Genomic DNA, 24,862 nt, shown 5'->3' on the forward strand with positions numbered 1-24,862 from the left:
AGCACATTTAATTACACTGAAATCCATAAAAGTGGCTGGATTGTGTTGTGATGGTTTTAGACATGTTCTTTGAATGTTTTCCAGCATATTTCTGTACTTTAGCATATACTAGGTATGGGCATGCCCCCCCCCCCATTTTCCTTGTATCCAACAAAAAATTGTACCTGTTTGATTCATTCTGTGTTCACTTCCCTCTGTGCTTTGGGTTCTGAGCTGCTTTGTATAATGCAAACTTACGTGTTCCCTATAATGGGGAAGCTAAAAGCAGCTACAACTGCTACCCCTTTTGGCCAAAGTGGATTAAATTTAAAAGCACAGAGTAAATTATGCCTGCCAAATTGCCGAAAACAGGTCTAGAGATTTTCTTTTGGTGGGGGTAAAAGAGATTCAACTCCTTCCGCAATCCCTTTTAAGCTAAGGGAGCAGGGGTTGACTGGTAGATCCTTTGTGCTTAATACAAAGAATAAACTGCCCAGTTTGGCATCAGCAGACGGGGGGAAAGGGGGGGAAATTTTGCGTGCAAAGAGGGCAGGAGCCTGGAGCAACAACGACATCATATGTTTGTGGGATGGGGATCAGTAGCCTGATCTCCTCATTCAGGTTCAGGAGAACATAGCTGATTTCTGTGGTAAGCTTGAAGTAGAAGGCATGCATGATCAGACATAGAATTTAAGAGACACAGACTGTTCTGGACTTGTTTAAATGTATGGAGTCAAGAGGGAGGGTTGCAGCTTAGAGGAGGAAAGGGACCTAATCATTGGCAAATTACAACATGAAGTCATTATGAAGTAACATCCTGCAGTCAGATTATTGGTGTTCATGCCCTCCCTTTATTTTATTTTTTAAAAACCTGAATAACTTTGAAAGTACTATAAATATTTCAACAAATCTCACATTAATGGGGGCCTTAAGTTATAAAATAGGCAACCTTACAGTTAAAATACATGAAACCGGCAACTGCCAAAGACCGAAGGTCCAAAAATCAATGTACCAAGTAACTTTTGATTAGTGGGTCACCATGCCAAAAAGGTTGGGAACCACTGCTCTGGGGAATGGCAGGACGAGTTGATTTCCTTGAAACTGACATGAATATAAATCTTGCAACTTACCTGGTGACCAGGGGAGAAGCCATTATTGGAGACTTGGGATCACACAGTGGGGATGATTGAAAAGCTCCAAAGCCCTAAGGTTAGGAGATGGGAAGAAATACGATAGTAATTACACAGGGTGGAAAAGGGAAAGATTAATTATCTAGAGAATTATTCCCCTACCTAGATATGAAAAAAGAACTCACAGTAATTAGAACAGAAATTTCTTGCAATGAAAAAGATGGAACAGTGGTTAACCCTCTCAGTAACTAATATTCAATTCTCTGAAATATACAATGTTGTTTGCGGAAATGTTGGCATCTTCTGAAAATGTTGGGTGGTATCCACCTAAGTCATAATCAGAGTAGATCCATTGCAATCAATGATTTCAAAGGATCTACTCTGAGTATGACTTTCTTGGATACAACCTGTTGACCTCAAGACTTTAGGACAAGTCCTGGAAGAAATCTGTCAATGCTCCTTTTAAAATGTATGCTTAGTTCATTTTTATCCCACTTTTCTACACAAAAATACACCCAAAGAAGCATACAACAAGAACATTAATACTGATACAAAAGTAGAAATAGAGCAAAAAGGAGCAGTAAGATGACAAACACAGGTGAAAAACAGCACAGAGATGATATTAATCGAATGTGTGCCTGGATTTTTGTTAAAGTCTTTATAGACCATCTAAAATAGGATCATTTCAAGAAAAAGAATTCCAGGAAAACAAGTCCCATCTCTTTACAGACCTTTCCCAGCTTCTGAGAAGTAGTGTCTTCAGCACCGTAGTCTTTCCATGTCTCAGTCCAAAAATCCAAAATCATTAAATTATTATCAAGAACCACCCTGCAGCATTCAAATTTTATTTGTTGGACTCAAACGCCCTTAAACACCTGCATGAGTAAACCCTGTTATGATTTGTAATGCAGAGTAATAAAATCCTGTGAGCAAGTCAAGCTCATATTTTGCAGGTGGGAAATCCTAGGAGCAGCACTTGTTATGCCCAGGTATAGGATCAGACCCCTATGTAAGATTCCTATAGCATACGTGCAGGAAACTGGCCTTGGAACCTTCCTGCCTGCAGGACTTGGGACCGTCTCCTCCCCTCCCATTCTGCAGTAGGTTGTCATGTTTGAAGGGCTATCAGAGGACAGACCTCTCTATTTGAAGGAATCCTCTAGGGCGGTCCTGTTTCAAGACAATGAACACTAAGAACAGAAAACATCAAGGTCATTGAAGTTGCCCATCAACAGTTATCAGTACCTGGATAGCAAACTGATAGCAAACAAGTCTTCTCCACAATGCTGGTATATCCTGTACTTCTTTTTAAATTGCAATAAGTATGTCTTAATTTGCATCTATTCATATAATTAGCACATGCAAATTTTATACAAAGCAGACAGCCTCCTTTATCCTCTTTTCTGGATCTATGCTTCATCATGGTTGGCAGTGCACAAGAGGCAACCCACTATTCTGGAGGCAAGGAAGCCTTTGTAAATTGGAAGAGGGTTGGTTTCTTTTTTCCAGGCTCTCGGTGTGAACTGAATTCTTACTGTGAGTACAGAAGGACTGGCAAAAATGCTTCTGGGCTAGTAACCTTTATGGACTTATTTGCAAGGCTGTTTTCCCCTTCCAGCTGATTCCAAAGTATAAGCTTTTTCACAGTCATCTTCTTCAACTATTTTCTTGCCTTGCTTTTAATGGCCCAGGTAAACAGGTTTGTCCAGGGCAGGTAGACATGTGTGCAGTCCTTCTTATGCTTGATTCAACAGCCAGTGAATCTTATGGGCCAATAAAAACTTGCCCATATGAGGGCACAAAGTCATCTCACCCCCTCTCTCAGTAAGCAGAGCAGTCTCTGTGCTCTCCTTGCCTCTAATAGGGTCGGTATTTAGCTGCAACAGCACTTATCATGGATTTGAGCTGCCAGAAGCTGAACTGATATACAGATGATTTAAGAGACATGATTTAGCCCATTGTGATGCTCTTGGAGTAGCATTTTTTGAGCCATCCCAGCCTCCAAACAAGATAGCCTTTTGGAGCGAAAGGCAAAGGTGGCAGCTCTCGAGTTAATGCATCGAAAGGTCAAGAGGAGAATAATTCACTTTCACCTTGCCACGGAGGGAAAGCGGCAGTAAAAGCTGCCCGCTTATTGGCAAGATTATATATAAACGTGCAGTTCATATCTCCAGCCACCACCTCAGGAGCAGTCCAGTTACAGAGTTGATGTCATCGCCCACCTCCCTAATCAAGTGGTGCTGGATTATCTTGTCCTGATAAATTGGAGCCAGCATCTACTGGAGGGCAGGAGGGAGAGGGAGAAGGAGAGGGAGAGAGAAATAAGTCTTACATGAAGTACTCTGCTAGTTTGTAAGTAATAGGGTAGCAGATGTCTGGATCAAGCCCCTGAGCTTGTAGTCTGCGGCATAACAAAATGATTTGTGGTGAGCAGTGTAAAGGTCTTTAAAGGAAGACATCACCAAAGAGGCACACAGTTAAGCATGACATATTTGAGGCCAAGGGACAAAAGGAATCCAAAATGCCACAGTGGGTATTGTTTTACAGAGGAATGCATACAGTCTGTATGGCTTATCTGGATGCATTTGCCCTAGAAGGGACCATTGTTTTGCACTGCTCTTCTTGGGCAATGCACTTGTGATTAAAAGAAGAAAGAAACATTCCTAGCTTCACTACTGAGCATATTTCTAAAAAGAATCAAGGGCCGTTGAGCTGCTAGGCACTTGTTCATTGTTCTTTTTTGGGGGGGGGGGGTGAGTTGATTACCAGCAACTCATTCAGGGTGAATAAACAATTGTGTTCCGCTTAAACCTCAGTAAGGCTAACATTAAAATTTGCTAACCACATAACTGTGGAGGAAGGCTTTATTTAAGAAAAAGACAAAGCAGGACTATTCCTGTTCAGATTTTAGAAATCCACTCCTTAACAGAAAGGCAGTTGTAAAAAGACAATCTGCAAATGCAATAGCTGTAGCCACTGATGTGTTGCAAAAATGGACATTGAGTTTTAAGGGCAATTTCATTATTGGGCGTGCATTGGTTGGGTCTCTACTGTAGGAATTCAAAAGAGCGTCATTTGTGGCTGAGCATTTTGTTTTCGTACCAAACATCTGTGTTTCAATCCCTGACATCTCCAGGTAAGGTTGAGAAAGAACCTGGTCTGAAACCCTGAAGAACTGCTGCCAGTCAGTATAATGAATCAGTATAAGACAGCTTCTTACATTTCACGGGAGCTTTTACATTTAAAATCCATCATACTAGAACAGATGACACATGTTTGCCACTCCAGTCATCAACGTATAGTCACTGGTTAGTTCTATTAGCCAGTTAACATATCCAGCATCTGCATATATAACACTGAGCAGGCATCAGTTGGTTGTTTATGTCAATAAACATCTATAATTCAGTGGTACCTCAGGTTACAAACTTAATTCATTCCAGAGGTCCGTTCTTAACCCGAAACCATCCTTAACCTGAGGCACACTTTTGCTAATGGGGCCTCTCCCTGCCGCCATGCAATTTCCGTTCTCATCCTGGGGCAAAGTTCGCAACCCGAGGTAACTACTTCTGGGTTAGCGGAGTTTGTAACCCGAAGCGTTTGTAACCCGAGGTATCACTGTACACAAAGAATGTAAGCTCCTGAACACCCACATGGTTTCTGATACACTGAGGAACAGACTACATCAGATGTGGGAGATCTGTGAGCGAATCTCCCCCAACTGTTTGATTTCTTACTTAAAGCAACTGCAGGAGCCCCCTGGTTTGCTGCAGTGACGTTAGTCCTTTCCTCCAAGGCCATTTCCCCAGTCCATTCCCCCATACTGTTTCCCAACCCACCCGCTGCTCTTTTGGGGAAGAACTTTACACTGAGAAAATGGTGGGCATCAGAGACTGTGTTAAGAGCACACCCTCCCAATCCTGCTCTGATGAAAATCAGGGGTCCCTGCAGTTGCAGCAAGTCATAGATATTTTGTGTAGTTTTTCTTGGGCAGGTTAAATAATGATTAACAGTTATTTCGTTTGTGTTTTATAGTGAAGGGACTCTAAATCTCCCATGCCTTTGGCATGCAACCTTTTGCCAATTATTTGGAAGTTGAATAAACCAAATAGCTATAACCTGTGAAACTGACTACACTCTCATAATCATTTCATCCAAGCGACCATCCTTCTTACAGCTGTTTTTTCCCCCTTCTTTCCAGGGAAATCCCTACATGTGCAATGAGTGTGATGCAGCCATTGATGAACTGGCGCATCCGCCTGAACTGATGTTTGATGCTGAAGGAAGGTATCCCTCCACCTATTGGCAGTCTACCACTTGGAAGGGTTACCCCCAGCCTCTCCTTGTGAACATCACCCTGTACTGGAACAAAACCATCGAGCTAACGGACAACATAGTCATCACCTTTGAATCTGGCCGCCCAGACCTAATGATCCTGGAGAAGTCCCTCGACTATGGTCGGACGTGGCAGCCATATCAGTATTACGCTACAGATTGTTTAAATGCTTTCAACATGGAACCAAAAACAGTGAGGGATTTGTCCCAACAAACAGTCCTAGAAATCATTTGCACAGAAGAATATTCTATGGGGTACATGGCAAACAGTAAAATCCTCCACTTTGAGATTAAGGACAGATTTGCGTTTTTTGCTGGGCCTCGGCTCCATAATATGGCTTCTCTCTATGGGCAGCTCGACACAACCAAGAACCTAAGAGATTTCTTTACGGTCACAGACTTAAGGATAAGACTGCTCAGGCCAGCAACAGGGGAAATATATGTGGATCCACAGCACTTGACACGCTACTTTTATGCAATCTCAGACATAAAAGTAATTGGAAGGTAAGACAAAATAAACAAATGCATTTTCATTTGCTTTTTAGACACTGTGTGTGATGGCAAGCTTCCATCTTTTCTCCCCTTTCTATAGACAGTAGCAATTTCCACTGGAATTTGAATTGTTATCCATGTTGAGAAAATTCTTTGTACATCTACATGGTTGCAACTTGATAATTTGTAAGGCTAGGTTTCAACTTCAGATGGGGAACCTGTGCCCACCCCACTCGCCACCATGTTGTTGGACTCCCAGCTCCCATTAGCCCCAGCTAGCATGGTCAATGGTCAGGGATGAGGGGAGATGGGAACAAATAATATCTGGACAGCCACTGATTTCTCATCCCTGGGTTAGACCAGCCAGCACACTATAATTCTGAAGACTTGCACTTTGATATGGGTCTCTGCATAATTTTTGCTTGGCAAGCACCAGTTGCTTGGTTTACAACTGGATTTTCTCTTTAACTTGGTTAACACCTTTCCATTTATGAGGTGACTGCAGCAGGTTTGCTGTTTTCTTGCTCACTGGACACAAGCTTGGAAATAGTTCCTTCCAGTGCCACTAGTATCTAGCTTTTCTCAAATATTGGAAGGGATGGAGAGACATGTTTTCTATAGAGGTAACTTGTTTACCATTTCCCCCCACCTTATAGATGGAAGGGGAGAACTCTTGCACTTGTAAGAGAAACATGCAATCTCCAGTGAAAGTGAGGAATAGAAAAGTTTAAATGGTTTTCCAGTGACAAGAGTGTTTCCCTTGATGGGAGCAGACATGGCATTACTTACTATGCAGCAAGGTGACAGATTTTGGCCACCACTGGGAGAACAGTCTCGGGTCTAACCTACTCTGTTTATGTGTATTTGTGTCAATGAGGCATGGACAGGGGAATTCCCTGGAGGATTAGACTACATATTAATTCACAAGAGGAAGAAGAACCTTTCAGATACTCCAAGTCAGTGTTAGGCTACTCTAGTGCTTATTTTAGCTCTGTTTGAAGAGATGCCTAAACATTTTAATGTGATGTTGGAATGGCTCAGGCTCATACAGAATTTTTAGATTTGAAAGAATATATGAAAGGTGACAAAGTGGTCAGAAGAGGGACTGCTGCCAGTCATTCCAGTCGGAGGCTCATGAACCTAGCACAACTACCAGTGTCATAGAAGCAACCACTGTGTTTCTAAGTGTGTGGGTAAAGATGGTGAACCACACTTGACCAACATCTCCAAACATCTCCAAAATGGAGAATTCAGTGCCAGGGAAATGTGATTTCCTTATAATGGATTCTCTTTGTTTCTAGAATCTAGCAAGTGCTCAGCAATAGTTTGACTCCCTCCCCTCCTCTCCTTACCGTCTGGAAAGTATATTGGCCATACTGATAATCTGTTAACTTTTGATACTCTCTTTTTGCTGCTATAGAACTCCATTTTCATTCAAGCTTAAAATATCAGGGGGAAATGCTCAAATACCTGGAATTTTGTTGTGCCAACAAATCCAAGCGTGGGTGGTTTTCTAAGTAAATGTTCGTAAGAATAGGGCTCAGGTAGCACGGTATGGCTAACGTTCAATTGCTCAAAATTGCCTGTAAATGTGACTAAACTCATGCAATGGCAGTCCGGTGTTAGGAAAACATTTTGCCTTGCCTCAGACCAAGCCTTCATTTATCATCATAAGGATAGAGCTGACATCTATTCATGCTAATCCTTGTCATTGTAAATATCTGGAAGCAATATTACTGTTCTGATTTCTCAACTGCTCCCCGCTCCCCACTGGCACAGAATGATCAAACTTTTTAAAAATCTCAGTGGGTTCTTAACATGCAGTGCTCATTGTATAGTGCAGGAGCCCTATGGAAAACACTGATTCATTCCCATGGTGCTGATCCCACAAGAATGATCCACCCATTTAACCCCACCCACGTGGGTATAGGCCTTTAAATATTAAAACTGTATTGTGGGATGAACTTCCAAAAAAGTGCTTCTCAGGACTGGTGTTAAAAAGCAGGCATAGGGAACCTGTGGCCCTCCAGTTGTGGTTGGACTGTCAACTGCCATCATCCCTGCCCATTGACCATGCTGACTGGTCTGATGGAAGCTGAAGTCTATTGGCAGGGACACAGGTTTGACACCACTGGTTTAAAGGCTGCCTTAGCATCTTTCCACAAAGAGATTAGCCAGCCATATAGAGAGAGACATGTCTGTCTCATTCATTCATTCATTCATTCATTCATTCATTCATTGCTTGGCTCTTGCTTGATTATTGTACTTTCACAAGCCCCAAAGGTGAAATATATGGCAAAAGTGTTCTGTGTAACTAGTTGTGTACAGATAATGAATAAGTACTGTGACTCTGATGAGAAGAAGGGATTATGTATTCTCATAAGATACATGAGAAGGAAGGACTGACCTAATCCAAACTGTGCAGTGCTCCTGGATTTCATGTGTGCTGGTTCCGTATCCTGCACTGCTCATGTGCAATACTCTGAATCTCACCTTGGGAACCATGTCCATACACCCAGTTGTTAGAGGCAGATATTCATTCAGTAAACCTTCATCAGTCTCCTTTGCTGAGTCTTGCTATCACTTGTAATTTTCCTTTTGTTTTAAAAATAGAGTGGATTCTCAATCATTTTTAAACTCGAAGAAAGGCCTTAATGCAGTATATTGATAGCTGATTATACACAACCATCCAAAAATTGGCTGGACATGACAAAGGCGGTGTCCAGTAAGTGCAGTTATCAGCAATCAATAATTGATTTTATGATCATTCTCCAAACTCCTGTTCAGTCTTTATATATGAATTCATAATCCTATGGCCCAGTCCTAAGCACTGGTAACAGTGAGGAAAGAGTGCCAAGACCCTAATTCTACTGCATGGTTGGTCCCTTTTAACAGTGCATATACCAAAACCCAGCACACAAATAATATCATCTAGCAGTCATAGTACACCAGAGGTTGCCTTCTGCACCCATTGCAGAGGTACTGTGTAAGAACAGCTGCCAGAGGTGACATGGGCAAGGGATCCACTTATCAATGGTGCCTGGAAAACCTCTTTGCCTGATATCATATTTAACCATCAATGGTAGGGCAGGTGGCCAAGGCTTGGCCAAAAGGGCCTCATGAGCCAAATAGAGAAGCCTAGTAGGTTTGATTAGGTAGGGCTAAGGGCTGGAGGTTCCCAACTGCTGCCTCATTGCTTCCTTCTGTGACAGAATTTGTGGCCATCAGAACCTTCCAAACTGATGCAACGCTGCATGCCCTCAGGTGCTTGGTTTGGAGGTTTTTCCTGTCAAGCAGTTAGAGCCTACTTGTAGACAAGATGCTACTCCCAATTTAGTGGCAGAAGCTACATCCTGTGCTCCTCCCAGAGATTAAGCTTGGATGATTTTTCTTGTCCTAAGTGCAACAAAAGCTTGCTTGATTTTTAGATGTTAACACCCAGTGCTATTTTTCTAGAAAAAGAGGTGCTTGAACTCGCCATGAACACCTCCATTGTTCTCTTACAATTGCAATGGAGCTCACCTGAGAGGTGCCGGAACTGAGTTCTGGTGAGTTCCAGCTGAAAAAAAGCCCTGTTAACACCACAGTCTTGGTTTAGTGAAGTAAATTCAGTTCAGTACAAATGTCTGCTTATCTTTTTATCACTTAGCATATAAAGAAAACATACGGCAGGCAGCAAGTCAGGCTTGAACCTATCAACACAGCTTCACAAAGAAATTGTGTTCTTAATGAGAAGAAATAATTCGAATTTGGGGCGGGGAGGGAATAGCTGGTGTCACAGTTTGTTTTCCTCGTGCCCTTTCTCTAACACGCATTAGCAGTTATTAATTTGAAATGTCACAACACTGGTAAAATGCCATTGGATTTGTAATTGTTATTTAAATGCACAGCTATTGTTTGGGTGGTGAATGGTAATGTTTTCTAGAGATCTCTCTTTTATACCCGTTGGAGGAGCAATATCCCTTCATTCATTTTGTATATTTTGCTCACTCTATTCCTGGCAAAGGGGTTCAACCACTGGATATTTTAAGGTAAATATTTGGATTCAAATAGGAGAATTGTTTTAGGGTTCAGCGAGGCCACAACAAATTTTACAGCACATTTTTAACTCTTCCTGGGCGTACAGAAGTTTGAATTGCACCCTCCTATACATACACAAACAAGAGAACTAATCAGTCTCCACTCCCATTGCTCAAAGACACTTCTGTACTCCTGCTGCAAAGGGTTGTTTCCTAATAATAATTAGGAGTCAAACAAGAGAGAGTGAAAGAGAGGAAGCCTATTGCAAGGGAATTAAAATAAAAAGCCTTCTGAAAGACAGCTTTTTATTTTATTTTTTAAAAAACCCTCTCAGTAATCCCATAGCAAATTGGCTCTAAAAATTAAGTGTGACAGTTCAGAGAATTTATCTAATGGTGTTGCTTGTTGGCTAAATCCACCAGTAATCGGACACACACATTACAAAGGGGTTATCTTCTATGTAATCCTATCCTAGCAGATTAAATTCATGTGAATTTTTTGCTCAACCAGTGCTGATAAAGCACCTCTTGCAGAGTTTCCCCCTCTTGCAACTCATCTGGATCCTTGCCTCCCTTTCACTGATAAGAGCTTAATCTATTCCCCCATAAGTAGCGAAAGGATGGCTTTCGCTCCTGGTTGCTCTCACGGCTTCAAAAGAAGAGCAAGCTGTGATGCCTCTGTCATTCCTCATGAAAGATGGCAAGCTTTATATTTCACCCGGATGACTGCTAGAAGATGCTACTCTGGAGATCTGGGGGTTTCCTTCTGACTCCTACCCACCACGTACCTGGATAAATCCTCTCCGGTTCTTTTAGGGCTTGTATACACAATCAATTAGCCTCAGAGAACAAAACCTCTAGCTCACTTGAGTCTGTATTATTATTTCCCCACGCAAGTTCAAGGGTCAAGATGTGCAGGTCAAAAATTTAGAATGAGGAGTGGAGAACACAAAAAGTTAAAACCTGTTATCACAGAAGTCTTTTATCAGAAGCTCTGGAGCAGGAAAACATAGCCATCTCCACTGACCCAGCTCTGTTGCCCTGACATTTGGGGGGGGGGGAGATGGCATCTGTCAGGAGTGGGGAGCCTGCCATGTATGTGTAGGCACTTTCTGTGGTCACACAGTGTTAAGATAGTGGGTCAAACTACATGTTTCCTTAAATGTGCGATCTGATTAGTGTGTTGTTGTCTTTAATAACAGGCATTACAGGTGATTGGGACCTTTGTGATTGTGAAAGTGGGCTGACCCTTTCCCCCATGCCACAGTCCCATCAGAAACCATCATTGCTCCCCGACTGAATTGCTGCAGGGTGGAATCTGTCAGCTGTGCCAAGAACAGGTTCCTTCCTACAGCAAATACTAGCTTCTGGGGGAGGGTTTTCAATGAGACGCCCAGCCCGTGGCTGCAGTTTGAAAATAACAAGAGATTCATGAAATCGAATCGTGATTTTAATTTAACATGTAACTTGGCCACAGAGGTTTGCTTGCATGCTGTGCTGCCAGCTTGGAAGAGTCTGGCTCTGCCACTGCCTGTGGAGGTGATCATATCCCAGAAGGGCTAGGGCTGGCGCCCTGTATCTCCATGGCTGATAGGAAGAGGATTGAGATGCAAGGCAGATGTGAACTTTTCTGTGGGTCTTGCCCACTTGATTGCAGAGCTTCCTAAAGGGCTGTTAGTTTTGCATTGAGAATCTGCTGACTGCTGACTGTCTTGGGGATGGGAGCTGAGACAAGCAGCAACATCAGAGCATCTTAAAAGAGAAGAATTACCAGAACCATCACAGCTCTGTTGTTCCTGTTTTGGGTGACTTAATAAGAGCTTGACCACTCGAGCCCTAAAAGACCTATAACCCTGTTGTTTGTTTGCCATTGTTTGTTTTTTCTTAACTTTAACCTCCTGCTGTCATTTAGTGCTTCACTAACCATGGTTAAGCCCATGTGAATAAACAAGCCAATTTGAAGTGGATCTGCACCTGCACCAAACAAACCCTAGTTAGGAGAATTTTGCTGTCTATCTCATTTCAAGGTGATGGATTGAACTCTCTGGTGTCCCTCTATTCATGTCCAAATGCAAGATTTGCCTTGGTGAGATATATTATGGGTTTCTTGCACATTTGGGATCTTAAGCAGGTTTAAAGAAACAAATAATACTTATCACTATCCAAGGTTTGCACCCAAATTCTGTTGGGTATGTAGAGATGGCTGGAGGTCCAATTCAATTAAAAGGAAGCCCTAACTGATAATGTCCTGATGGAAAATAAAAGTGGCTGTGGTGCCAAACAGAAACCTAAGAGTAAAAACCAAATGTGAAGATGGAAAGAGCTCAGTACTGTATATATGGGGAAACATCAATTGACTTAAGTAGATTTGAAATTCAACTGCATTCTATATTTGCAAAACAGTTCAGTCTGCAAAGAAGGAGGCCCAATAATAATCAAACAATCCAGGAACAAAATAGATAATTTGAAAATTATGCTATTTGCTTCCACTGGCCTTTGAAGATGTAGAAAGGGAGGGAGAAAGGAGGTGATTTTGATATGAAAGCTACTGCATTCAGTATAAGAGCAGTTACGCAAAATCTTTTCTGGTGCATTAAAGCTGGGAAACCTACCCACTTAATATACAATTTGTTTTCTTATCCAGCTGCATTTTGCTGTGAAATGAGTCTAATGCATATTGCACCGAGGACGAAACCCTGCGTTCTCATGATAAACACTTCACTTCTTCCATTACAAGTTGTTTATTCAACTTCCATTTGCTACTTTTCATTGTGTGTTTATTAAGAAAATGAGTAAAACAAAACAAAACAAAAAAGACAAAATGTGGCTGTTAGCAATTTCAGCAACCCTATTGTACTGCTATTATTTGGGAAACCTAATAATCCACATAAACTAATTCTGACTTATGGACGGCCTGCTTCACTAAATCAAGGCGATTTTCTCGGGTGAATAACAGGCGAGTTCAGTGTGCCAGTGCCTTAATTAAAGAGAGTCTCTCTTCATCTTGATCTCATTTTAATTTACAGGGTAATACTACAATAATATCACTAATGGAAGGTACATTAAAGGGCATCAAGTAGTATTAAGTGTACTAAATTATGGCACTTGTGTTAATTAACTTCTGGAGCAAGATGGTCCTAATGGCTGAAAAAGGTCCACTAATGCATAAATAAAGTCTGGCTGAGTGAGAATAGAAATGGAAGGAAGACAGGAGAGGGCTTCTTTCACTCTGTCCACTGCCGACTGTAGAGAGAATTTTAAAAGCTAGACAATGTGAATAAACTGCAAGAAAGCTTTTCCTATTGAACTGTTTGATGAAAAGGCAATTTTTCAGCCCCTGAATGACTCTGATTAATGGAAAAGTTTGCTCCAGAAATTTGATTGTAAGGCAGCATGTGGAAAATTCTAGCTAAGGGCTCCACCAGAAGACATCCAAGTGCCCCCACAAATTACTATTGTGCCTGAAAACAGAACCATCTGGTTCAGATGTAATGCTAAACTATCATTTTGCATTATGAACAGGAGCTTTGTGCTCATGCCTTCCCCCTCCCCTCCCCTCTGTGGCTATTCAGAAGAGCTCAGAAATTTTCACTTATGTTTTCAATGAATCGCAGTGTATTATTTCATTTAAGTGGCTCATCTTATCTGCAGCTATTAAGGGGATCAAGCCAGGATGCTAAACTATGGTTTGACATTGACGCGTTTTCCTAAACTAAAGTCAGCTCTGAGCATAGTTTGTCTGGGTTCAGGTTTAGGCTGTATCCGTGCTAGGGCATTTATATGTACACGAGTGGCCATTTCTGTGTGCTCATTTGTGCACCTTCAGCCTCATATGAGCACTTTCATGTTTATGCCTCTTCCAACTATCTTGCCATTCCCCATCCCGATTTGAAATGCACCTATAAGCTGCGTTAATTTGCTTTCGCAAGATTTCTAAACCAAAGTACGGTTGAGAGGACTTGGCAGGGACCCAGTGTGTGCATTTTGCCACTGTGCCTGAATGTGCGCATTCTATGGCTATGTTGATTTCCCTCCTAAAAACATGGAGTTGGATCCTGGCAAAAAGTGCAATTCTATGCATTTCTACTCAGGAGTAAGTCCAGCTGAGTTCAGTCGAGGTATGTACGGTACAGGATTTCAGATGTGATTGTTTAAAATACCGTAGTTACCAGATGTTCCAGCCAAACCCCACCTCTAGATGTGTACGTCACCTTCCTGCCTGTGTCTGTTTTGATCTCAAGCAACATACAAAGTTCCTCAAGCTGTTATTCTGCTTGTTTCATTGTCCACCGGTTCCTCTTTTCCCATTCTTGCTCCTACCTAGTTAATATACCAGTGTATCCACTTAGTAGATTTCCATGAGACCCTGCATCTCTGATACATCTAGTTTCTCCTTTTCCTAATGTAGTTTGGTACATTCAGCAGTGAGCAATGTTTGCCTCCCAGGCAGCCCCTTGTGAAATTTCGCCTTTCCTGTTTCTACCAGCAGCCATGAATACTGTTTCATTTAAATTTAATAAATCATTTGAATGATTTCAATCAATAATGGGGGTCTCGGGGTCCTACAGGCCCCCATTTTGTGACTTGAATTGGTCTCAAGAAAGGCCATACATTTGCAGAGATATTCCTGAAAATGCTCCAGAATTTCCTTAACCATATCCTAAGCTACAGAATGAGAAAATAAGTAGCTACTGACATTTTCAGGCAGATTACTGAATGGTGAGCATTTAGTCACAGTAAAATTGTAGGCATGTTGACTGAAGGGGGCGGGGAGAGAATGGTAAACTATGAGCCCCTCCCCTTGGGGTAACTAATTCAGACTCTGAGGTGGATTAAATTTAAATGTGAGGGACAAAAACAGAGCTGCTGTTATTGCTGGGACATAGTCGCAAAGCCCTGGGGCTCAAATACAGAAGATTCCAGCAGAGGGAAGAGCATAAAAATAAAATGAAAGGCTTAATGGTATGTATTGCAAAGGGACTCAAAGATATTTTAAGTTCCAGAATAAAGCACTAGTTCTTGTATTGAAGATCTGAGCAAATGGTCCCTGGATTTCATCTTGGCAATCCTTTCTGAGCTCAGAGGAGCAGAAGTCATCCACAGCAATCGAAGTTTCATCATCTGATCCTTAAATACCTGAATGCTCCCAAGTAACTGCATAGCAAAAGGATATAATGATAGAAACAACATTGCCTGATTTTGGGTTTGAATATTATGCAGTGCAGAGGAACAAGAAGCACAAGTGATTCATTTGTTCCCCGTGTAGGTCGCAGAGACCCACAATTTATAAACTTCAGACCCACAGTTGACAATGGTTTCACTGAGTACCATAAGGCTCAAAATACTCACAAGGGTTCAGAAAGTCTGTAGATACTGAACATAACTTGTGTAATCAGACTTCAGGAGTTGAAAGGATTGGCATGCGGGGGTTAGGCCTTCCCCTTTTCACTTGATGCTGCTGCCACTGCTGATCCAGTTCTGGGTGCCTTCCCTGTACCATTCCATGTCATGCCAGCTCCACTGCAGAGCCTGAGGCTGACAGGCCGCTATTTCCATGTGCCTTTCTCTTCCTGCTCTTTATGCTAATCAGTGGTGTTGGTGGTAGCAGCTTCTGATAGAGTTCACAGAGAAGGAAGGCAGACAGTGGCACTGGCCAGTGTGCAGATCTGGGTTCCAGCAGCATGGGCTCCATGCTGGCAGGTGTAAGAGGCAGTGGTGATGGGGAGAGGGCTTCTGCAACCTGTCCTGGCAGACCGTCTGCAACTTGCCTGGGCTATCCATTCACTGCCTCTCATCACAGTGTAGTTTGCAGCAGCACCCGCTTGCCACAAAGCAAACTTCAGTGTGACAACACACTTGCATTTTTATTATATAGTGAGAAATAATAATAATAATAATAAAAATAATAATAAAAAAAAATGAAAAGCCTAGGAAGAGAATAACAGAGGATAGCACACTGCCCCGGGATGTATTATAGAGAGGGACCAACATGCCCTTGAACAATATGGGCATGCCCATTGAAATTAAAAAGGTTAACAGGGCCCTAGGAGGGGGGATATCAGCAGCCAGGAGCCATACATTCTCTACACTGGTGTAAGTTTCGGTAGCGCTCCCTGCCGGCAAGGCGTTCAGCACCAATGTGATGGTCTTATGTGCATATTGATGCAGACACACGTCACATTGCTGCCAATTGCATAGCCTTTAGGGGGAAAGAGTCGCAATCTTGCACCATTCCCTACAATGTGTGAATACCACTACTATTAATAGTGCTGGTGATTATCATAACAACATAATGTTAATAAGCAGCAACATAATGTTAATAAGGCACTGCAGTAGTTGGACTAGATGACCCTTAGGGTCCCTTCCAACTCTGCAATTCTATGATTCTATAATAAAGAGCTGGTCTAATTTCATGTTTATCAAAAGTGTTTAGCTAGACTTACAGTGCAGTGCTAAAGTCTCCTAATAACGTCTACTTCATACTGTTAAGGGGGGATTAGAAAATCATTGTGGTTTGAAACATTTATTTACAGCACCTGAGGTTTCTTTTTAACAAAAATAGTTGCATGAGCTTATCGCATTCCTTTGGGACTTTTGCCACTTTTGGAGTGACTGCATCTAACAGTTCTTCCAATTAAATTCCAAACTTCATTAAGAGAATTGGCCGGGGGGGGGGGGCTTATGTACTTATGATCTTGTCAGTTTATTCACAATTCCCCCGTGCTGGTAGAAAATATTTTTATAGCTGCTGCACTATGTCATTAAAGAAAAGGAGTGCTCATCTTTTCTAAACACTTCAAAAGCTTTTAAAGGAAACATCATGAATAAAAATGAATGAAATCAGTTCAACATGCATTAGCCGAGTTTAGCAGCATTTGAGTAAACTGCTCCGGATTTCCTTGGGTTACTGCCTGTGGTCAAGCAGGTTGTTTATGCATTGTAACCTAATTTGGATTTCAAAAGGTTCAAATAGTATTGTCATTTTAGCAGCAGTTCCATGCACACATGGAAGCTTGCAACCTGAGAATGTTTGGATTTGGGCTTTACTCCATTGTAAGTAGAGCCATCAACTGAATTGAGTTTCCAGCTGATTAACCACCTGTCTTTTAACCATACCCTTCAGCATCCCACAAATGAAACAAAGACAAGCCCATGCATGAGTGCAAAGGACAAGAGTCCAACCATCCAGGGATGTGTTTGGACAATGGTAGGGTCCATAGAATCTAGACTTAAATGTACCACAATGCAATATTGTGGGGGTAAGTTCACTTGAACTCATTCGAGGCTTACTTGTGAGTAGCCAGACAAATGAATATGCTCTTAAATTGCTAACAGATTGCTCCTGAAAATAAAAAGAGTGAAACTATCCATAGACTATGTATGCCTGTAGAATGCATACATAGACTATATTGCTTATATAATAGCTGAAATGTGGTCTCATTTTACAGATGAGAAATACTGAGGAAGAGCAGTGACTGAGAAGCCCTGGATTAGCTGTTGAATCCACTTTAGAGCATTTTTAGGCAGAATTTGTTTGTTTGTTTGTTTGTTTGTTTGTTTGTTTATGAGACTTGCTAGTTGCTTGTTACCCAAAGGTCTCACTTTGGCAGCTTACTAATAACAAGCAATATCACCCTAGTCTTATCAAAAGGCTGCAAACCAAGAAGATGTCAATGAAGGCACCAGACAAACCTTGCTGGAGAGCCCACTCTGCAGTTAGGAAGCCACAACTGAGAAGATCCTAGTCCTTTTTAAGCATATACAGATTGTTCTCCCTCACCTTACAGCAACTGAAGCCATCCTCCATCCAGACACTTTGACTTTTGGCCTCTGCCTTAAAGCCCCAGAACGTTTCTCTTTAAAATATCAGACACTTATCCCACCTCCACTGCTGAGAAACAACTCACTCCCAATTCCCCATACACTTTGTCTTAAGCAACATTTCAGGGGGAAATTGTCCTCCTACCCAGAAAATCTTTCCTAATTTTCTTGCAATAGGTAATTTTTTTCTGTGTGCTTCCTCACCGTTCTTTTATTTAAAAACAAATAAGTGAAATGCCTCTAAACCTAACATTAATTTGTAATTAGATTCATTGCCATATTTCACCACCAGACTACATTATATACAATAGGCAAAACACACCTACAGAAATGAACCCAGAACTTGAATGCAATACCATCAAGGGGCCCCTGTAAGATAACTCCAACGTATACCCTCCAACACCTTGAAACCAAAATCCAGGACGCCGTCTTCTCAGACGCCATCTCCCCCCATTTTATTGCAAGAGCATGGCGGCCATTTTGATTGCTGCGACCTCACACAATTTTGTGCTGAGGTTCCCCCTCCCCAAAAAACGCTTTTGGGGGGCACAACTCCCCAAAACACACATTTTGGGGCACTATACAAGATTGCATCCCTGAAAAAACACTTTGGGGGGGGGGGAATTACAGTCCCAGTCGGTTGCCAGGCAGCAGTACTGTAGACCAACTGAAGTTTCTGAGACACCTTCAAAAGCAGCCCCATGGACCATGCATTTTAGTATTTTAAGATGAGTATTACCAGAGCTTGGGTAACAGAGGTCAAGCTGTCCTTTGACTGGGAGAGGACACAGCTAGCTCATCAGCCTTAGCTGGTGAAATATGCTTCATGCACTAATGCCATTTGGGCAATGGACTCATTAGGTGATCTTGGACATGCCATAGTTCTGCCTTAGCCGGTTCTTACAATATTTCAGTGTTCCCAGACAGGAACACCCAAAATACAAAATGCACACACCGTGCACAATAAATACAAAGGACACATTGTTTAGACCGTTCATCTCTAATTTTGCATATTGACTGGAATTAATTAGACAATTCTTTGGCTACAGGCTTCTAGCCATAATTATGAAGCATATCAAGCATGTAAAAGCTTTTGTTTTCTATTCGGAGTAGGTCACTACGCTCTTCAGAGCAATATAGTAAAGCTATTAGAGTATAACAATTTTGAAGCTCAAGGATGAGCTAAATGGATCCCCTTGTGATCATAGGCAGCACACTTCTAAGTATAGGTACTAGATGAATAACAGGATATGTGTCACATCCGTGCTGTGCTTTAGAATTTCTAGAGGCATCTGCCTGACTACTTTTGGAAAAATAATGCTGGACTGCATGAAGTTTTAAATGCAAACATAGATAATGCTGTTTGGAGCAACCCCAAATATGAGCCACTATATCAGTGATAGGGAACTTATTCCACCCCAAGGGCCACATTAGCTTAGGGGGGCTGTATGCCAGTGGTAAAGCAAAATTGGGTAATGGGGTGTATGTGACTCTTACCTTTTGTATGGAATATAGACTATATTTCAGCCATGCAAAAGCCAGAGGTTTACACACACACACACACACACACACACACACCTGTCCTTCATCCAGACATTATCACATTCAAGGACACATTCCAGCCAGGCAAAAGTAGGGTGCAGAACAGGTCTGGGGAGAGGTATGGTGTGAGGATAGAGGGTGTGGCCTTATTAGTGTCCTGAGGGTCAGCCTGGAGAGTTGTATTTTATCCAAGGTCCTGAGGTTCCTACCTACCCCTATTCTAAATGTTTCAGTTCCCCTTATAGATCAGTTGTCCTTAGTACAGGCATAGGAAAACTCGGCCTTCCAGATGTTTTGGGACTACAACTCCCATCATCCCTGGCTAACAGGACCAGTGGTCAGGGGTGATGAGAATTGTAGTCTCAAAACATCTGGAGGGCTGGGTTTGCCAGTGTGGTATAGTGGTTAAGAGCCGTGGACTCGTAATCTGGTGAACTGGGTTCGCATCTCCACTCCTCCACATGCAGCTGCTGGATGACCTTGGGCTAGTCACACTTCTTTGAAGTCTCTCAGCCCCACTCACGTCACAGTGTGTTTGTTGTGGGGGAGGAAGGGAAAGGAAAATGTTAGCCGCTTTGAGACTCCTTCGGGTAGTGATAAAGCAGGATATCAAATCCGAACTCCTCTTCTTCTATGCCTGCCTTAGTAACTACAACCCCAATCCTTGAAGAAAGGGTCTGTTGGGGGTGGTGTCAATTCAGTTCACATTTAAAGCCAAATTTATCAAATTTGCACTTTCTGAAACAATATGAGAACTGAAACACAGCCATCCTTCAAAATTCACACTTATCTAAATTTTGCAGTGCATTTCTCCCAACCAACCAATGTTTACAAAAATATATTTATTAGCTGAAAGTTTGCATAAAAATAAATAAATGAAAATAGCATAACATATATTACTTTATGAGAAATTGCTTGACAAAATGTGTGCATTGGTCAAAGCTGCACACAAAAATATTTTTATTAGGAGGAATTCACATTAAAATGATGAATAAATTTCTTGAGGATTTTTTAAAAAGAAAATCTGCAAATTGCTGCAGAAATGCGGCAAACTGAATTTAAGACTAGAAAAATAAGAAACAGAGAAGGCAAAAATTGGTAGATCCATCCCTACTCGGGAATTCCTCATGGCATATCACCATATCCAAAACTGCCATAGTGGTTATGGATGTGGAAAAGGCCTTTAATTGAATAGAGTGGCTTTATTTACCAGTGATATTTAAAAGAAAAATTATTATGAATGTGGAATGTAATTCTTTTCAAATTGAATCATCAATATATACTCTTCCCAGAGTCAGGGTAATTACTAATGGGCACGTTTCTAATATCTGTCTCTCCTTAATAGAATCACTAATGATAGCTCTATAGAGATTTTTGGAATCTCTGTTGGGTAACAGGAATTTAATATTTATTTGTACACAGAGATGTAGCCCTTATATCACCCATACCTGAAAATGCTTTCAGTTTGGTACAATGTAGTAATCATAAATGGCAAAGAGTGATTAATAATGAATTAAATTTCTGGACTCAGTCACCACTGTATTGATTGGGAATGTAGCTTTAATTAAATAAACCTATTACCTTGGTAGTTTTTTGAACATCCTCAGAAATATAAATTTGAGATGGTATGGAATAATGGTATGGAATTAGCTACCATATGCTAAATAAAGGATCAGGACTACCTGATATCAGACTATATTACCTTGTGTCAAGTTCTGTAGCAATATCTGACCAGCTGACCTAGATAAAAGTATATCATTTTACTGTCATTTAAAAATGGAAGGAATAAAGGGCAAGATTATAATCTAAGAGTCAATAACATTTTGTTAGCACAGTAAAAAGGAAAAGTCAACCTACCCACTATCTCTTATCACAGCTAACAGTATTCTATAATACTGAGTTTTTTCCTCTGGAATTGCTGAGAATTATCTCATTGTAATATCTGTCTCAATTATTTCAATTTATGTATTTGTTGAAATATATTTTAAAAAATTTACTTTTCATGGAGATATAAAAAGGAAGGAAGCAGGCCATTGCATTTTTAGTACTCCCCACCCCCTTAGCAAACTATAAATGCCTGATCCAGAGACAGTGAAATATATGTTGAAAATGTTTACAAAAGAATGCATGTTGTCCCTTAGATTGAAATGTTGAGGCTGTAAGTGGCATTATCTGATTACATCTATATAAATGAAAAAAGTTGTTGGAAGTGTTAAATCCTTAATGCTGACATATTTCAGATCTTCTGGACTCATCTAAAAGGGTTTTGGCAAGAAATCCTGAAAGGATACAATTTTCTGTGAAATTCTTAATACTCTAAAAACTGTACTGTTGGGATTTACCCTGAAAGAAGACTTAGAACTGATCACTTTCCAGACTCTGTGTTGTTTGACCATTACATGTGACTGGCACAAAAGGATATGGATGAACACAATTTTTTTTAAAAAACACAAAAATTAAATATTGAAAATCTTCTAAGGAAGCAAATAAGCTTGTAGAAAAAAATAGTTTTAAAAATAAAAATGGAGTGTGCACACACACATAGCATACTCCTCATTAACTGGCCCAAGACCTTCTACAAGCTGCACGTAGCTTGAACAAGGCAAACAGCACATTCCTCTATGACTGCCAGGAGCCTAGAATGATAGCGGCCATTTCCCATGGCTCTTTATTGTCTTCTCCATGACTTTGAAATGGAACATAATGTAGCAGCGTTCCGTTATGGAATCAAAGGAGAGAGGAAATATCCAGCAGCCAGAATCTCAAGGACAATAAAGTGGCCTGTTTGAAAGGCTGTATTACTGAATGTATTATCGATGCAGAAACAGTAGGAGCAAATGACTGCAGTCAGAAGGAGGAAGAGACAATTCCAAATAAAAATGAATGCAATATCATCAGGTTTGAATGTTAGATTCAGCATGGGTTAAGGGAAATGTATAAACTTTAAATTTCTCCCCCCCCCCCCACTACACCGACTTCATTCTCAGGAAAGTAGCATTTGGAGGGGCACGGAACCCAAAGTGCGAGAAAAGCAAATAGATTTATAAAAGAATTTGAGTTCCAAATCATAGATTTTTATACTGATGCACACATGAATACAGGCTTCTGCATATGTATCCCTGGGAAATGGGTTCAGGGGTTGCCAGTACCTGAGAAAAACATTTAAGTCTCTAGCCCTCTTAGAAAGAAAATTATGGAGCAAAATGTGCAGATACCTGCTAAGTGATTTCTAATTGTGGTGGGGACACCTTTTATATTTTCCTGGTACAGTCATACCTTGGAAGTTGAACGAAATCCGTTGCAGAAGTCCGTTCAACTTCCAAAACGTTCGGATGTTCGGCTTCCAAAGAACATTCGCAAACAGGAACGCTCACCTCCGGGTTTGCGGCATTCAGGAGCCAAAACGTCTGAGTACCAAGGCGTTCAGGATCCAAGGTCCGACTGTACAGAGGAATGCTCCCCATTGTTATTGAGCAGCAACAGCATCATATTCTGTGTGTTATCAATATTATGTGATCACTACAGTCAGGACCATCAGTGTGTATCTGACTTCCTATTGCGAACATAAGGTAGTGAGGAGTGGTTGTCTCTCTAATTTTGTGTTATGCCACGCCCCCATGGCAGCCATATTGTGTTGCGTCACACACACATAATGGCAGCCATTTTGTGACTGGCACCCACTGCACTCTCTCAAAATTTACATTGTGCATACTGGACCAAAAAGATTAGAGACCTCTGTTCTATATAAACAGATGCTATGTATGTAGGCACGCTTCAGTAATTTGATTTTGTATACTAACTTGAGTTTACCTGATCCACCCCTCCTGGATTAAAGTGCAATTATGCACTGGATTTCACACATTCTGAAAGTTTTGATCCAATTCTCATCTACAACAAGTATCAAAACTTTTTTTGATGCATATTTTGAGAGAAGATATAAATGTGTGGTTTTTTGAGGTAGACATATTTAAAAACGCATATTCTGAGAGAAAATAGCTTTGAAATATTTAATATGCTTTCCAGTACATAAGAACATTAGTATTATTACTACTACTATTACTATTTTTACTACTACTACTACTTACCTATCCTTCACCCTAATGTCCCAGGGTGGGTCACAATATTAAAACACAATATTAAAAACAGTTTAAAACAACTTGCAATATATAGGCTCCTAATTGCAGCCATGACACAAACCTAATTAGCTATGGTAGTGGTGTAGTGGAGACTTGGGGGGGGGGGAGTTGTGGTTCAAATTTAATTGCTTTCACAATATGCAAAAAGATACAGATTTGGATACCACAAGAATATGTACCCTGAGATGTGCACTTTCACACTCGAGTAGTTCTTTGCCCCTGACTGCTTTTGAGTTGCTCAGCAACATGTGGTGCATAAATCATTACAAAATGTGTTAAATGCAAATGGTTGCTAATAGGGTAACCATCTGTTTGATGCTGCGAACTTTATGAAAGGAGGTAGTGAGCATTTCCTTTAGTAAAACACGGGGAAAGTTGTGCAATTATCTGAAGTGGCGAGGAGGGCAAGCCCAGCAACAAATCAGCCACCTGGATTACTGTCAGCAGCAGCACCTTATATCCTTTCCATTTCCCCATCAATTTCCACAGAGGTAATTTGGCACGGTGGCATGATCTTGACTTCAAGACCATATCCTGGGCTGCAGCAATCTAGGCTACCATTGCTTCTTGCAGCTTGATCATTAAAACTCAAGCCGTATTTGTTGCCTTTGAATAGTTCATTAAGGAACAGGCTGGCCTACCCTCCCCAGGGCATCTTTTCATCCACAAATATAATCGGACTCTCTTATCCCGCTTTACCAGCAGCCTCATACCCCATGGAAAAAAATGGATAATATTTTGTAAGTGATACATCAGTGACATTTTCCTGCCCGATAATGTATTGCAGTAGACTCCATCAGTGTGCACTTTCCATCTCGTAATCTCTCCTGCAGTATTACTATTAAAGATCTCTCTTTTTGCAAGGAAGGGGGAAATCGATTCTCTTGCCCCAGACATACATTAGTGGATGCTGTCACATACCTTCCTAATGAACATTGCTAGGCAGACTTGTGAGTGACAAGGTAATGCATTAGGAAATTACCAGTGGGACACATGAAGGGCTGAATAATCCAGTTGCTTGAGCTTAATACCACAGTAGCCAAGCTATACAGGAGAAGCTGTAAACTACCAGCACCATTGTCTGTTGCAAGGGCAGCTAATTGTTGGTCCATGGACTGCATCAACTCCCTGCCCTAATTTTGTCTATCTCTTCCTCCTACACACACATAACTCTCTTATTTACCAGATTGGAAGGGGGTGTGCTCCTTTTTATTTATCAAGCACTTTTTCCTTTGGGAAGTGAGGTTGCTTTGGGTTGCAAGGCATCAGGACTAAACACGGGACTCTCATAGCAGGAGTCCAGAGCCCACACTTGCTGGACCACTGTAGGAGTTGGCCATACGAGATAGCTGCTGGCTTTCATTCCCATGAGCATCACCATCACCACTGCAGTGGTGGCGCTGTAGCGTCC

The 24,862-nt window shown here is 41.3% G+C and overlaps 2 protein-coding genes across 17 annotated transcripts in view; one reads left to right on the top strand and one right to left on the bottom strand.

The window, feature by feature from the left end:
• The window catches only part of LOC310679674 (uncharacterized protein), a 74,998-nt gene extending 52,062 nt beyond the window's left edge, over positions 1-22,936 (bottom strand). For all 6 annotated transcript variants that reach the window (XR_014512451.1, XR_014512452.1, XM_083445247.1 and 3 more), the window contains exons 1-2: positions 22,690-22,936; positions 1,110-1,183 (exon numbers count right to left, since the gene is read on the bottom strand). Coding sequence is in view for 4 of the 6 variants with exons in the window: in XM_083445247.1 (XP_083301373.1) it covers positions 1,110-1,183; positions 22,690-22,779 (164 nt within the window). In the remaining 2 variants the exon portion in view is untranslated. The remainder of the gene's footprint in view (positions 1-1,109; positions 1,184-22,689) is intronic.
• NTNG1 (netrin G1) overlaps positions 1-24,862 on the top strand; it is a 203,985-nt gene that overhangs the window by 74,474 nt on the left and 104,649 nt on the right. For all 11 annotated transcript variants that reach the window (XM_083445199.1, XM_083445196.1, XM_083445201.1 and 8 more), the window contains exon 3: positions 5,308-5,945. In XM_083445199.1, the coding sequence (XP_083301325.1) occupies positions 5,308-5,945 (638 nt within the window). The remainder of the gene's footprint in view (positions 1-5,307; positions 5,946-24,862) is intronic.

The sequence above is a fragment of the Podarcis tiliguerta genome, assembly GCF_965153285.1.
Source record: "Podarcis tiliguerta genome assembly, chromosome: 6".
Lineage (NCBI taxonomy): Eukaryota > Metazoa > Chordata > Lepidosauria > Squamata > Lacertidae > Podarcis > Podarcis tiliguerta.